The 16021-nt window shown below is 38.1% G+C and overlaps 1 protein-coding gene across 1 annotated transcript in view; it reads right to left on the bottom strand.

Annotated features, from left to right (window-relative positions):
- The window catches only part of ttc29 (tetratricopeptide repeat domain 29), a 362663-nt gene that overhangs the window by 157508 nt on the left and 189134 nt on the right, over window positions 1-16021 (bottom strand). Inside the window, exon 8 of the mRNA XM_059965001.1 lies at window positions 6319-6410. Coding sequence (XP_059820984.1) covers window positions 6319-6410 — 92 coding nt within the window. The remainder of the gene's footprint in view (window positions 1-6318; window positions 6411-16021) is intronic.

Here is a 16021-nt window from a genome sequence, read left to right on the forward strand (position 1 = left end):
CCACAGGGTATACACTAAATTGATCTCATTGATGGGAATGTCATGAACACTGAGACAAAGGTATTTAAAACAAAGGTGCATAGAAATTTCTTCCCCCAGTAGATAATAAATCTCTGGAATTTCTACTCCTAGAGATGGTGACGCCATAACATTTAGACATATGTAAGAAGCAAATAAATAAGTATTTGATCAATAAAGGGATTGAGGGGTATGTGAAACGGGCAATGGAAGATGAGTTGAGGCCAACAATGATCCACTATTATCGTATTGAATAGTAGGACAGGTTTGAGGGTCCTGGTGACCTACTCCTGCTCCTATTATCTTGCATTATTATTTCACAGTCTTTGATATCATCAGGTCTTTTAGAAGTTAGATGATGTTAGAAGTTCAAATAACAATGGCTGGAGTTTCTGGGAGCAACTCAGAAAACGCAGTATAGCTTCATATCAAAGATGAAGTAGTATTCTAAATGAGGCATAATGCAACCGTAGTTGACAAGGTAAGTCAAGCACAGCACAAAAGCAATAGAGATTGCATATAATATAGCAAACATTAGACAGATAGATGGGTAGAAACTTTATTGATCCCAAAGGAAATTACAGTGTCACAGTAGTGTTTCAAGTCCACAGATATACTAATATAAAAACATTAGAAGGGAAGTAAGAATGAATAAAAAGTTACCTTAAAAATAAGAGGTACAAGATTTACAAGTTCACTCTGATAAGGTGGTAGTGCAAGAACTACATTAATATTATAGAGTAATGGGTGTACATTCATACCATCCAGATAAGAAGTGATGGTAATATTGCACAGTGTGTCCATGATGGCAGGGTGTGGTAAACAGAGCTAAACCAAGCTTAAACAGAGCCTTGGTAAACAGACGTTAATAATAGACTAACAAAAGGAGATCATCACCTCCCTAGCTATAGGGTGACTCATTATAGAGCCTAATGGCCGAGGGTAAGAATTACCTTACACAGCGCTCTTTAGAGCAGCGCAATTGTCTTAGTCTGCACTAAAAGTGCTCCTTTGTTTAGGTAAAGTGGTATGCAGAGGGCGAGAAACACTGTACAGAATTGTTAAGATTTTCCACAGAGTCCTTTGTTCTACCACAGCCTCCAGTGTGTCCACTTTGACTCCTATAACAGAGCCAGCCTTTCTTATCAGTTTATTGAGCCTGTGACATCATCCATGTTAATGCCATTGCCCCAGCACACCACCGCATAGAAGATTGTACTAGCAACAGCAGATTGGTAGAACATGTGAAGGAGAGAGGCCTGCATACTCCAAAAGACCTCAAGTCTCCTAAGAAAGTAGAGACAACTTCTTGTTGACAGCTTCTGTGTTGGTAGTCAACTCAAGTCTGTCATCCAGGCGCACCTCCATGTACTTGTAGGTCCTCACCACACTCATGTCATCACCATCAACAGTAACAGGGAGCAGTGCAGGCATGGTCTTTCTAAAGTGCATCACCATCTCCTTTGTCTTACTGATGTTGAGCTGCAGATGATTCAGCTTGTGCCACTCGACTAAGTCCTCCACCGGGGCACTCATGTCCTCCCTTTATACACCCAACTATTGCTGAGTGATCAGAGAATTTCTGCAGATGACATGACTCAGTATTGTATCTGAGTCTGAAATATACAGGGTAAACAGGAAGGGAGCCAAAACTGTTCCCTTTGGGGCCCCAGTGCTGCTTATAGCCATATCTGACACACAGCTCTGAAGCTGCACCAACTGTGATCTTCCAGTCAGGTAGTCCATTACCCAGGATACAATGGAAGTGCCAATCTGTATTGATTGGAGCTTTTTTCCCAGCACTGAGGACTGTATGGTATTGAAGGCACTTCAGAACTTAGAGAACATGATCCTCACAGTGCTGCCCTGCTTATCCAGATGGGACTAGGCTCCGTTCAGCAGGTAGATAACAGCATCATCAATTCTGATGTGCTCCTGGTAGGCAAACTGCAAGAGATTGGGTGCTGCTCTGACAAGGGGTCGGAGGTGAGCCAGGACCAGCCTCTCCAAGGTCTTCATGATGTGTGAGGTCAGGGCCACTGGATGGTAGTCATTCAAGACTTTCAGTTGGCCCTTCTTGGGTACTGGGACCACACATGACATTTTCCACACAGTCGGGATCCTTTCCAGGCTGAGACTCGGATTGAAAATGCGCTGGAGAACTCCACACAACTGCTCAGCAAACTCCTTCAGGACCTTGGGATTCACACCATCGGGTTCCAATGCACTGCCATGTCTGAGTTTCCTCACAGCCCTTCTAATCTGCTCAGTAGTGAAAGGTGAGTCCGTGATGAATGGGATGGTGAAGATCAGGACAACAGCAGTTGGTATGTGGAGTTGTGGATGGTAGGTGCAGGGGAAGGAGGGGGTGTAGACAGTGGTAGCCTGTGTTGCTCATCCACATGTGGAACTGGAGGGGGGAGGGGAGAGGAGGGAGGAGGGGAGGCATTGGTGCTGAGGGAGCATTAGGTCAGTGTGCTGAGGGGGGTGTGAACAGGAGTGCAATTGTCAAACCTATTGAAGAATTGGTTTAACCCATTTGCCCATTTACAGGTGCCTTCCAAAGGCTTTACAGCTAGGGTAATTGAAACCAGTGATATTCTTCATGCCTCTCCATACCTCCCGTGTGCTACTCTGCCCAAGCTTGTTCTCTAGCTCTCTCCTTATCCTCTCTAGCCACCTTGATCTTCTCCTTTAGCACCCTCTGCACACATTTCAATATCTACCTGTCTCCTGATCTAAAGGCTCTGTTTTTGTGATTGAGAAAAGGCTTCAGATCACTGGTGACCCATGGTTTGTCATTCGGGAAGCAGCAAATAGACCTTGCTGATATTACAGTGTCCACACAGAAGTTGATAAAGCAAGTGATGCAATCAGTCCTCTCCATATAGTTCAGAAAACACATTCCGGTCAGTAAACTCAAAGCAGCCCTTCAAGGCATTGATGGCCTTTGGAAACCATTTCTTTACTCTCTCAGTGGTAACTGGCTGTGACTGTACTTTGGGCTTATACAAGGGCATGAGGTGAACCAGGTTGTGATCTGATCTTGCAAGTGGGGGAAGAGCTGTGGAACTGTATGCATCTTTAACATTTGCATGCAAGAGGTCCAGTGTTTTATTTTCTCTTGTATGACACTTGACAAACTGATTGAAGGTGGGTAAGGTTGTCGAGAGAGAAACATGGTTGAAATCTCCCGATAATGCAATGAAATTGTTGAGGTATTGAGTCTGGAGTCCTGTGATGGTAGTGTCACTGTGGTGAACTACATATACCTGTCTGGACACGCCCCTCTGCTGACTGCTCCTGTGGCTCCTCCCACAGACCCCGGTTTAAAGGCAATCAAGGCCTGAGCCCGGCCTCTCAGTCTCCAGGATGTAGTATGGTGGTCACTCACTGCTTGTTCCTTCTTCCAGTCAATAAAAGCCGATATCTCGCCTTCACGTCTCAGAGTGAGTTATTGATGGTGCATCAATCACACACTTAGTGGGAAGTTTGAGGACTGGGAAGCTTTTAAGTACCAGGAAAAGGCAGAGGGAAACCCATAAGGAGAGAAAGGATGCACCATGAAGGTAAACTAGCCAATAATATAAAAGAGGGTACCAAAAGATTTTTCAGATACATAAAGAGTAAAAGAGAGATTAAAGTGGATACTGGACCACTGCAAAATAGTGCTGGAGAGTTAGTAATCACTGATGAACTTAGTAAGTACACTTACAGCTAAATGGAAAAGTTGTATACATGTGTATGGTTGAATGGTAATTAAACTTGATCTTGAGTCAGAGGTAGGAAAGGCAAGTGCAAAGTTAGGGTACATTTCAAGAGGACTAGAATATAAAAGTAAGGATGAAATGCTGAGGCTTTAAAATATTCAACCTGCAAGTTAATCTTTAGGGAACCCAAGTTCCTTTGCACCTCCGATTTCTGAATTCATTCTCCATTTAGAAAACAGTCTATGCCTTTATTCATTCTATCTAGTGGAACGCTACTAGCAACTGGCAGCCAACCAGAAAAGCCCCCTTGATTTGCCCTCTTTGCCTCCTTCCAGTCAGCCAATCTTCTATCAATGTTAGTGCCTTTCCTACAATATCATGGGCTGTTACCTTATTTAGCAGATTCATGTGCAGCACCTTGTCAAAGGCCTTCTGAACATCCAAGTAAACAACATCAACTGATTCTTCTTTGTCTACCCTGCCTATTATTTCCTTAAATAATTCCAACAGATTAGTCAAGTAAGATTTCGCCTTAAGGAAATCATGTTGACTAGGGCCTATTTTTCCACGTACCTCTAAGTACCCTGAAGCCTCATCATTAATAACACACTCTAACATCTTCCCAACCACTGAAGTCAGGCTAACTGACCTAAAATTTTCTGTCTTTGGCCTCTCTCCCTTCTTAAAAGGTACAGATGTGGCGGCCCGCACATGTGGGACTCGAACCACCATTGGGAGCCGTGGGCAGACACGCAATAATGTGTTTGGTACTACCCACTCAGGGCAGACCTTCTGGGGACCGTCTGACGTCACGTCCGCCCCGCGGGTTGCAGGGGCCCATGGAAGGGGAGATTTAAGCGTGTGATTTTGAATCAGTAAAGGCATTCTGAGTTCAGCTCTCTCTGCCTTCATGTGTTCCTTTAGTAGCACGTTGCGCACAACTACAGAGTGACATTTGCAGTTTTCCAGTCCTCTGGAATGATGGGTTGGTACACTTTGCGGTAAAGATATTGTGAAACAGAAAATCTTTTCCCTGCATAATTATCACCAAAGTAGGAAGAACAATGATTAATTTAATTTGATGAATGCTGAACATAGATCACATTTTCTTCTGTTATCAATGAATAGAGATTTTAACACGTAAAATATTATTTTTCATCAACATCATTTAGAGTAAATCTTCAAGATAACATCTGCAACAATGTGGTGCCTTTGTTTTAAAAATATATTTGCACAGTTCATTGTAGCTGCTAGTGTCCAAATATTTGGCTAGGTTGTATTTTCTATGTACTTAAGGAGACAAAATAACTTCAAACATATGGAAGAAATCATGTTTTTCAAAGTGCTCTGTTGCATGAAGATGTTACTTAATTTCATTATTCATGGAAATAACTCAATATATTAATTTTTCCTATTTTGCACTTAATAAATTTACAAAAACTTGCACATATATTAAAATGCATTTAGAAATTTCTTTCCTAAATGCCTTCTGTAGTTTGCAGTTATGCTTAGCTATATAATACATTTGTGATAACCATGAAGTGCTGCGCCTTTTAATGAAAAAATGTGTTTTAAGAAAATTCCATTGGAGGCCTTAAAGAGTTAATTTATTTTCTCCAAAAACTGATTTCCTTAGTCTCAATACTGAGGAGAGATGGGCATACTCTATTTGTATATCAAGGTGTTTCCAATTTCCAGCTGGAGAAACAGGACTCTTAACACCCTTATCCCCTGACAACTGTCCAATTATGTACATCACACACAGCCTACTGTTTGCAGAAGAAGTAATCAATAAAGGATGTGGTTGAGTGAACACAGATTTTGGCTGAACCAATGCATGAAAACTTAATCATTTGTTCAGTGTGGAGAAATCAAATATAGCAGAGATGAAAACAGTCACTCTGGGGGGTTGCCAATTGTGCCACCAAGTTTGAGGAGCAAAGCTTTTAGCAAGAGGAAAATGGGACTGGTGACAGGTGGAAATTTAAACGACTTCCTTCATTTCATGAATTAATGTAAACACTTTCAATTAAAATTTTTTTCTTTGGTCATTTCCAAAATTTAATCTAGGAAAGAACCAGTTTAATTTAATAAATTCAGATGCTTACTGGACTGTTGAATTGCATTTAATATAAATTCAGTATATATAATGCTAGAGTTGTGATACTGTAGAAACATCTGTAACAAAAAAAAACACACCTGCTCCCTGTGGGAATGCATTTAATCATCTCTGGCTGACCAAGAAAATAGACAGTATGCTAAGATAATGATAAATTACTTTTAAATTAAAGCATGTTTATAAAAGTGAAACCAAAAATATTTTTGGAGTTTGTAACATTTTGATGCCTAACCTTACACATAAAATACATTGGCAGGAATGGATATATCAGTTAGATTTTTGCTATACTCTGTGTCTCATATTTTATATATTTTGAGTTGTGCTTTAAAATATATGGATAATTTTATGAAAGAATCATTCAAAATGGGAAATGTTTCAGATTTTATCACTTTGTAATGTTTGGCAACATACCTGTAACAAATTGTTTTTTTTTGCAGCTGAATGAGTTTGTGATAGCAAAATACAACATACCTTACTAAGGCCATGGCCAGAGCTTCATAGGCTTTGCCTAAGCCAACATCATCATCCATAGAACTAGACAGCTCCAAGTATGTTTGTAAGTACTGAGAGAAAGAGACAGAAATTACTTAGAAAAAGTTGGAGTTAAAAGACAACCATCATAATCAATTATTCTTATTCATAATCAACCATTTTCACATCGCTCCAGGAAGTATTTATTGCTATCTGAGTAAGTGAACCTCTGGTACTGATGAATAGAATTATTACAAATGGCCTGCAATAACTTACTTATGTGTGATCTTTGTATACAGATTTTTTATACTTTCAACAAGGATGAATTAAGATTATTGTGCTGACCTAAGTAAATTAACAGAAGTTATGAAAAGCCTTTAATTCATTGTATTTTTTTTTACATAATTTCAGACTCTGACCTATTCGTACTGGAGACTTGTGTTGTAATGAATATGAGGAAAATGTCAAAAGGATGTTCATATTCCTGGCAAGTCCACTTAGAGCGAACAGGCCTCATGTGTACTCTTACTCCCTAAAGTCCCCAACAGCAGATCAGACAAAAGATACTGGAACTGAAACAGTTGTGAAGACAAATAAGGAATGTAACAAGGTAGGGCTGTCTAGTTTTCTTCAAAACTAACTCACTCTCTTAGCATGTTTGTGTGGGGCCTGTTCATACACCAGAATTCTTATGTTAAGAAGTTACATCATCTGCCACTGGAATCAACATCCACCAAACCAGCTGTAAAAACTGTAGAAAAACTTGAAGGAGAAATGATTGCATGAGAGCATTTGAGCACCAAGGCTCCTGCACTAGGAACTTTGGTTGAGGCAGTAGAAAAGCACACAAGAATACTCTTCTCTCCCAATTAGCATGAAGCCCCCAGCATCTACAGAACTGACTGTTACAAGAAGTTACAGAATTCATCAATATCAAAAGCAATGCCTTAAGAAGAGAGAAGGAAAAAACTACAGTCAAGGCAAGAAGACGACCAGAATACTTACTGATCAAAGTTACATCACTCACAGTATCATTAGCTATAGCATTCACAGCACTTTCAACTCTGCCTTCCCAAAACTCAGTACTAATATAATCACTACAAAACACTCAATTAAATCCTCTTTTTCTTCTTGTTCTTGGACAGCATGATTAGATGCTCACTTAGTCATAATGTTCAAACTTCTCATTGCTATTCTGTTATGACAGCAACTTTCTCTCTCATGATACTCAAAAATGCACAGTTTTCTTGCTTGCAATAGAAGTTTGCCCACAATATAATTTAACAGTACACCACAAAAGAACCCATCTATTTTCAAACTACTTAAAGACAAAATTTTGTCCATCTTGGGAAATGTCAGATCAAAAGCTATGATGAGGCAGTGGCTGGAGGATTGCCACATGAGACTTCTTTGCAACTAAAGTTCTTATTCTTTTCCAACTTCCTCACTGTACACTACCCAATAAATTTCAGATATTTTCAACATCTAATTCCATCTCCAAGTTGAACTGTTGAATGAGTATTGACAAGTAACGTTAATTCTTTCTCTCTTGTCAAAGGTGCAGCCTGAAGTACTGAGTATTTCCAGAATATTTTGTTTGCATTTACAATTGTCAACATCTGTAGTATTTTGCTTTTGGATATCTCGTCCTACTCTTCTTCATATATCAAGCTTTTTTTCCCCCCAGAGACTATTGAAGTTCAAACTATAATGAAGACTATTTTCCATAGAAACACCAGGGATCATAAAAGCCAGCCAACATGAATTTTCATTACTAACTTTATGTTTGATAAATTTCATGTGAATTTGGTATTAGTTAAGTGAGCATGATATTTGTAAATATTAGATGAAGCAATTGAATTTTGATATGACAAGATTGGTGAGATTGGTGTTTGTGTTCATGATTGACAAATAATGATGACGAATTTGGCTGAAATCAGAAGACTATGTTTCTCAAGGTCATGACCACTCTTCTCTCCATTCTTTTTGCTTGTGAGCTATTAAATGCTACCTATCATACAAGCAGTCTGTATGTACTTTAGAGTTTCAATAGGTGAGAAGGGCTTCTTAGCTGTGATCCATGGCCATTCTGTGTAAGGTCAATACAATAATTGAAGCATTGGAGTATTTTGAAATGAGAAATGGAGCCTCCAAAAAAAAACAAAGAACCATAAACTGAATAATTAACACAAAGCTGATAATGCTATGACATGCATTCCTGCTACCAGTATAACTTCTCCAACGAATATAATGTATGACATTCAGCTAGCTGCAAATGTGTCCACGTTCCTTAATTGCGATCTTTGGGATCTCGCAAGCAGGACAGCTCACAAAACGCAAGTACTATGCAGCTGAATTGTTGCATAGAACCTGTTACATGTAAAAATGTTGGCAAAATCTAGATTGCTGACTTATCAATGTATGTATTCTCAATGAAAATAAGTGCCATTAGGGTGTAGAACCAATATATGTCTTTTTTCAGTATGGGAGCCACAAATAACTACAACTTTATGCTGCTTCTCTGTGGAAAGCAACTTCCTGAAATAAACTCTTCCTTCTCTATTTGAGTGCCATTAGATTCTGGGTATCATCACAGTAGCACTGGCATTAATGGAAGAGTGGACCTGCAGTTCAGAAGAGGAAGCAACGTTCAGCTGGGACCACGGTCATTCTTCTTTCAAACATTCTGCCAGTCTCTTCCTGGAGTGAAAATGCAGCCCTAATCAAATTATTTACTTAAAAATAAAAAAGACATTTCACTGCTCACTCTGTTTTTCTTACTTTATTTATCTTTCTACCTCTGTTTCACTTTTGTAATAATTTAGACTACAGTATTTTTTTTAAAAAAAATTCTCAAAACATGTAAGTACCCTAATTTTTCTTAGCCCACACTATTAACTTTGAATGCAAAAATATTTTGTAAGACAATTAACTACAGGTTGATTTTCCAGGTAAATGACATTATATTTATTCAGATTAATATTTCCAGAATATGAAAGACAACAAACATAAACAGAACCCTGAATGCTAAAAACACTTTGAAGAAACCTAAACAAAAATTACAAGTGGAATTTAAAAAAAAATCACAAACCAGATTAAGAAAATCCACAAAACATTGATGTAGCTTTGAATTTCTATGATAGTTACTAGCAATTTCACAGCATTATCTAAAAAATATGAAGTATTAGGTAGAGTACAAGTACAGAGTATGAGTTTCATTTTTAAGGATCCTTGGAGAGCCGTACCATAGCTTTTATGTTGCTGTTGTGTGTACTATATTGCTTTCTAAATTCTTTAAAGAATATTTCCTTCATGGGAACAGTTGACAAACACTTTGTTTTGGTTGGGAATGGAGAACTATATATTAATTAATCATATGTAAATCATAGTATGTTTCAACATTACTCATGTCATCTCTGTATGAAAGCATAGGTAATCATTTACTCACAGAAAGCCATTTATCTTTTATAGCTTATTTCCTGCACAGTCCAAGTGCAAACCAGCATATAATGGATTTTATCCCACTACTTAATGGCATGACATAAAGCATTACAAAATTTTATCCTGAAACTGAAGTCTGGTAGAAGACATCAATTTACATTTAAAGCTGTTAATAATGAAATCAGGGGAGTTGTTTTCGAAAGAAAATGCCTGTAGTTCAAGCAGTATGGATATAATTGCATTGCATGGGTTATCTACATTGTTCTATTCAGTATAAACAGGTAAAATACACTCAATGGCCATTTTATTAGGTACACCTGCCAATGAATCTAATCAACCAATCAACTCAATGCACAAACCATACAGACATAGTCAAGAAGTTCAGTTGTTGTTGAGACCAAACAGTAGAATGGGGAAGGAATATAATCTAAGTGACTTTGACCAGGGAATGATTGTTGGTGTCAGACAGGGTGGGTTGAGTATCTCAGAAACTGCTGATTTCCTGCAATTTTCACACATAACAGTCTCCAGAGTTTACAGAGAATGGTGAGCAAAACAAAAAAAAATAAATCCAGTGAGCGGCAGTACTGCGGGTGAAAATACCTTGTTAATGAGAGAGGTCAGAGGAGAAAGGCCAGACTAGTCCAACTTGACAGGAAGATGACAGTAACTCTAATAAACATACGTTACTGCAGAAGAGGATTTCTGAATACAGATTGGCTACAGCAGCAGAATACCATAAACATGCACTCTATGGCCACTATATATTAAGTGCAAGAGGTACCTATTAAATTGGCCACTAAGTGTATCTATAGCTTTTCCAGCACATACCACTTCTGCCCAAATTCAGATTATATACATTAGCAATTCAAATATGCATGTAAAAGGCATTCAGAGAACAAAGGAAAACTGTTGGTAGCAATTCTCAAGCTGTAGGACGATATCAATAACTTTGCAAGATAGGCTTGGCAATGACAAATGATATGTAAAGTGATAGATTTGGGAAAACTAGTAAGGCTAGGAAATACATGATAAGTGGTGGGGCTCTAGAATAAGTTCAAAAATCCCTGAGAGCTGTAGTAAAGGCAGATTAGGTGGTTAAGAAGGTGCACTTTCTCATCTATCTATGCCTCTCATACCTGCGTTCTGAAGCTGCATCATAGCCTATGAAAACGGGAAGGTTATGAATGCAATTCCATAAAACATTGGTTAGGTCATATTATAGGAAATAATGTGAATGCACTGGCGAGAATGAAGAGGAATTTCATCAGAATAGTATAAAACAGAAAATGCTGGAAATAAACAGATCAGACAGTTTCAGGGTGATTCTCTTTTACTGACTTTTGCTACTATGCTGACTGGGATGGAGTGTTTCAGATATGATCAGAGACGGGATAGACCGACTTTATTTTCATAAATTGAGGAAGGCTGAGTGGGGATTTGACCAAAACATACAAATTTATGAAGGTCTCTGGGACTATAATACTCAATTGTAAGAATCTTATTTTCCACCAATTGGCCCAGAGTGTTCTGAGCACTGATGATTCAGCTAGATACTCATCTAGACCAAGTCATCTAGATACCGCTTAAATGTTGCAGGAGTATCTATCTCCAACCCACTCAGCCCAAGCAAACAGTTTCTTCTTCTGATCTTTTTTGAACCTCATATTCCTGACTTTTAACTTTTCTCCATACATAACTGTAAATAACTGTATAAGTTTATTGTTTTTAAACTTTTCTCCATACAGAACTGTAAAGAACTGTGTAAGTTTATTGTTTCTAAACTTTTCTCCATACAGAACTGTAAAGAACTGTATAAGTTTATTGTTTTTAAACTTTTCTCCATACAGAACTGTAAAGAACTGTATAAGTTTATTGTTTTGTATCAACCCATGGGACTTGATGGTCAGCATGAACAGGGTGAGCCAAATCACCTGTTTCAATGTTACATCTCTTCTCAAGCTAAGCTGGAGAATGCCAGTATCTTCAGGTCTGCAAGAGAGTGGTGGTGAGGGAATGAGGCTAAAGTTTGGGAAAGATAGCTAGGCTTCTTATTTTTGTCAAATGATCCAAGATCAAAATTTCCCTCTGCTCATATCACATTTTGCCTATACACAAGTCTTGCCTGTTTACTTCTTATATGGTATCAATGAATAGATTGTTATTTTACAGCATTTTGTTTGTTTAAGTTCAACTTAAATAAAGGCAACTGATAATCACTTTATAATTCTTTATGTACTTTTTCAGTGAAATTCTAGTTTTTTTATTTTTCCTATAGATATCTGAAAGAAGGTGAATCTCAAGGTAGCCTACAGATATGGTAATATATACAGTATGTACATTGATATAAATTTATTTTGAACTTTGAACTTCAGAAATTTTATTTCAAAGGTGAATATGAAAGAGTTACTTGTGTTGCTAACTATCAAAACTGCCCAGAGCTTTGACTGTTTCTCAGTAGTAGGGAAATTCAGAAGTATTTATAAGTATTAAAAAATTAAACTACTGAAACATTAAAAAGGATTAAACATAAATGAGGTACAATACAATTAAAACATTAATAAAATTTAAATCATACATATCCTTCTGCCTTGGTGGAATTTCTGTTTATACAATTAAATGGGAACAATGATCATGCATCTAGCACATGTTTATAGAAACATAGAAAACTGGGACCAGAATTAGGCTATTAAGCCTTTTGAACCTGTTGTGTCTTTGATACAATCATGGCTAATTTTCTGTCTCAGCACTATATTACCTTTTCTCCCAATATTCTTTGATAATCTTGTATCTAAGAATCTATCTACTTCCTTCAGACTTTGGTCATATGGTCTGTAACCTTTGATGGTGGAGAATTCCGCAGATTCACCACCTTCTGAGTGAAGAAATTTTTCCTCATTTCAGTCCTAAATATCCAAACCTGTGCCCTGAGACAGCGACCCTAACCAGACATAATCCGTGCAATTATTCTAACATAGCCTGTAAAAATGTGTATGCTTCAGTTAGATATCCTTTCATTCTTCTCAACTGCATTGTCTACACACCTTGTCAACCCAATCTCCCCTCATATATAAGAGCCAGTCTGGTGAACATTCATGACATTTTCTCTGCAGCAGTTACGTCCTTTCCAAGATATAGAGTCAAAAACTGCACATGGTGCTCTAGCTCTCATCTCGCCAAATTCACGTATAACTGTAGTGAGACACTCCTGCTCCCATAATCAAAACATCTTGCACATAGGCCAACATACCATTTGCTTTTTTCTCTACTTCCTACATCTACATGGATCCTGTAAAGATTGATGTACAAGGTTAGTTATATCCCTTTGAACAAGAACATTACCTGTTCTATCACCTTCTAAAATTATATTCTGTCATTATATTTATCCTAACAAAGAAGATAATTTCCACTTATCAGGTTGTATCATATGTGCTATATGTTAGCCTACATATACAACTTATCAAGTGCAGATCTCCATCCTTGGGAAATTACAACAAGCTCTTGTTCTGCTGCTGTACTTATGTGAGTTCCAATATCGCAGTGTAGCTACTAAACAGCAGAGCTCAACCAACAGTACTGAATTTAATATGCTCACGCAAGTGTCTTAAACTTGTGGATACTTAAGGGGATAAATACTGGCATTTCCTTGCATTCACTTCTAACCTAACATTCACTTAAGGATGGGATGTGAAGGGAGCAGATGAGTGGTGATAAATGCTCACTGTTCAGCATGGAATTGTAGATTTTCCAGCATGACCCTTCTGACATTTAAGTGATTAAAAGAGCATGGAAGTAAAAAAGTAAATCATAAAGATTAAAAAAAATCTGAATGTGAAAAGCATTGAATTTAGGTAGATTAGAAGAATGAAGTTACACTGAAAGTGTGCTGTTGAATGGATAAATACTTAGAATGTTCTTCTGGAACTACTTCAATGTAGGCATTCATTTCCTCAGTTCAAATGGCTGAACACTTTTTTAAAAAACACATCAACAGCAGTTTAATAGATTAAAGGTTCAAATTCAAGCGGCATAAGTGAGACATTCCGACTGTTAATGCCACAGTTACACTTCACAGTACTGGAGCTTGGGAAAGCTAACATCTTGAATACTCCAAAACACGCAATGGGTTTTGGTCTACAGCCAATCCTAGGGCTTGCTCAAGAGATAGTTTTCATTGGTTTTCTTCCTGATGGATACTGACTGCACAGAAATTACTTTTTACAAACTCAAATCTTCTTACATTCTTCCACTCAGTTTTCTTTTGGTTGATAGTGCTCAGCATCTGGGCAATTCTTCAGCCAGATGAAAATATAGGTAAGCAGTAAAATGGTGAACAAATCAGTTGCTTTATGTGTGCTATAAGGTATATTTTGGAATTGTCACCCACACCAATGACGTGGTCAATCAAAGCAAATTCTCTCTCATAACTATGTAAATTATTCAGGCATTGTATTGTTACCATCAAGTAAAACAATAATTGAAATGAGCACCATAATCATTTTATTCCAGCAGCTGTAATTAACCGTGAAATTACACAGTGAATCATCCCCTTTGAATCCTTAATCAGTAAGGATAATTTTATTTCTCCAAAGTTGGCTCTCAGGAGAATTATCTGAATCTTCTGAAATCTCAAACATCTTTCTCTCTTGCTATCAAAAATTTCAAAATAAAACCTAGAATGCAAGTCATTGTTTTCAATAATAGTAAAGAGGCTACACAGCTTAGGCTTAACGTAAACACAAAATATTCTGCAGATGCTGGGGTCAAAGCAACACGCACAACACGCTGGAGAAACTCAACAGGACGGGCAGCATCCATGGAAACAAACAGTCAACGTTTCCACAGATGCTGCCCGATCTGCTGAGTTCCTCCAGCGTGTTGTATGTGTTACAATCCAGGCTTGATGTCTTTTCTAGTGTTTTGTAGGGCTGCTGGATATCCAGGCCTTGCAAAACCTATCAAACAAGTGCCTGTCAGATGTTCCATGTAAACCACTTACATGGAACATATGAGCACATGCTTAATACTGGTTTAGAAACAGCAGTTTCTCTTTTTTTGTCCAGTACATGTGAATAGATTTCCCACAATTACCAAAATCACCAATTCCTTCTCTCCAATTCCTGAAATCATTAAAGTCCATGATCACCAAAGACTACTACCCCTATTGCGACTCTATCTATCTGCGACATGAAATATCCATTAGGACACCAAAACCAACCCATACAATTCAGACCCCATAGCACCTTATGGGTTACAACTTATTCTGGTGTTTCCAACCTAATAGAAAGACAAACTGGCTGACTTAAGGAAAAACAGCTTAAAAACGCATCTTGTGCAGTTTTGTTCAACAGAATCCTTCACCCCTCCCCCCATAGGTTGAAAATATTACCCACTAAACATCAAGGGCATTAAGACTGTATTCTCTTTGCATTTTGTCAGCAGTACTAAGGGCATCCATCTTTTTTCATAAGCTGGGATGTAACTGCGCGTATTTACTTACAGGTGGCCCCCGTTTCCGAATGTTCATTTTACGACACCTCACTGTTACGAAAGACCTACATTATTTACCTGTTTTCACTAACAGATGGTGTTTTCACTGTTATGAAAAGAGGCAGCGTGCAAAAAAGGCAGCACACTTCCCGATCAGCCAAGCTCCTCCCCTGGAAATGCATTCCAGCCGCCATTGCTTAAGCACATGCCTGTGAACATCTGTGATTTATGTCAATTTATTTTGTGCATCTGTTAGCAAGCTGAGTTCTAAGATATCAGAAAAGACTAAAAGAGCGCATAAGGGTGTTATCGCTTAGCGTAAAACTAGACATAATTGTTTCGATCGTGGTCAACAAAGTAAGGACATTGTCCACGTGTTGAACCATTTGCACTATTTATACGCAGAAAGAAAGAATCTTGAAAGCTGCCAATGTTACTGTTGGTTCTGCTCGTAGCAAAGTGGTCTCTCTTAGTCGGCATCCAATAATGGATAAAATAGAAAGTCTATTGCTTGAGTGGATTGATGGGTGTACCAAGCATGGTGTTTCATTAAGTTACCTTATACTTAAAGGAGAAATCAGTCAGTCTTGTTAATAAGCTGAAACAGAAAGCACTGGACGATGGTGATGAAAGTGTTGCGAAAGTGGAATTTAAAAGTCGTCATGGGTGGTTTGATCGGTTTCTGAGGCGAGGGCAGCTTCATAGCTTAAAGTTATGGAGAGAGTGCTTCGGCTGATACTGAAGCTGCCGAAAAGTTCCCAGCAGAACTGAA

Source organism: Hypanus sabinus, chromosome 3 (assembly GCF_030144855.1).
Source record: "Hypanus sabinus isolate sHypSab1 chromosome 3, sHypSab1.hap1, whole genome shotgun sequence".
Classification (NCBI taxonomy): Eukaryota; Metazoa; Chordata; class Chondrichthyes; order Myliobatiformes; family Dasyatidae; genus Hypanus; species Hypanus sabinus.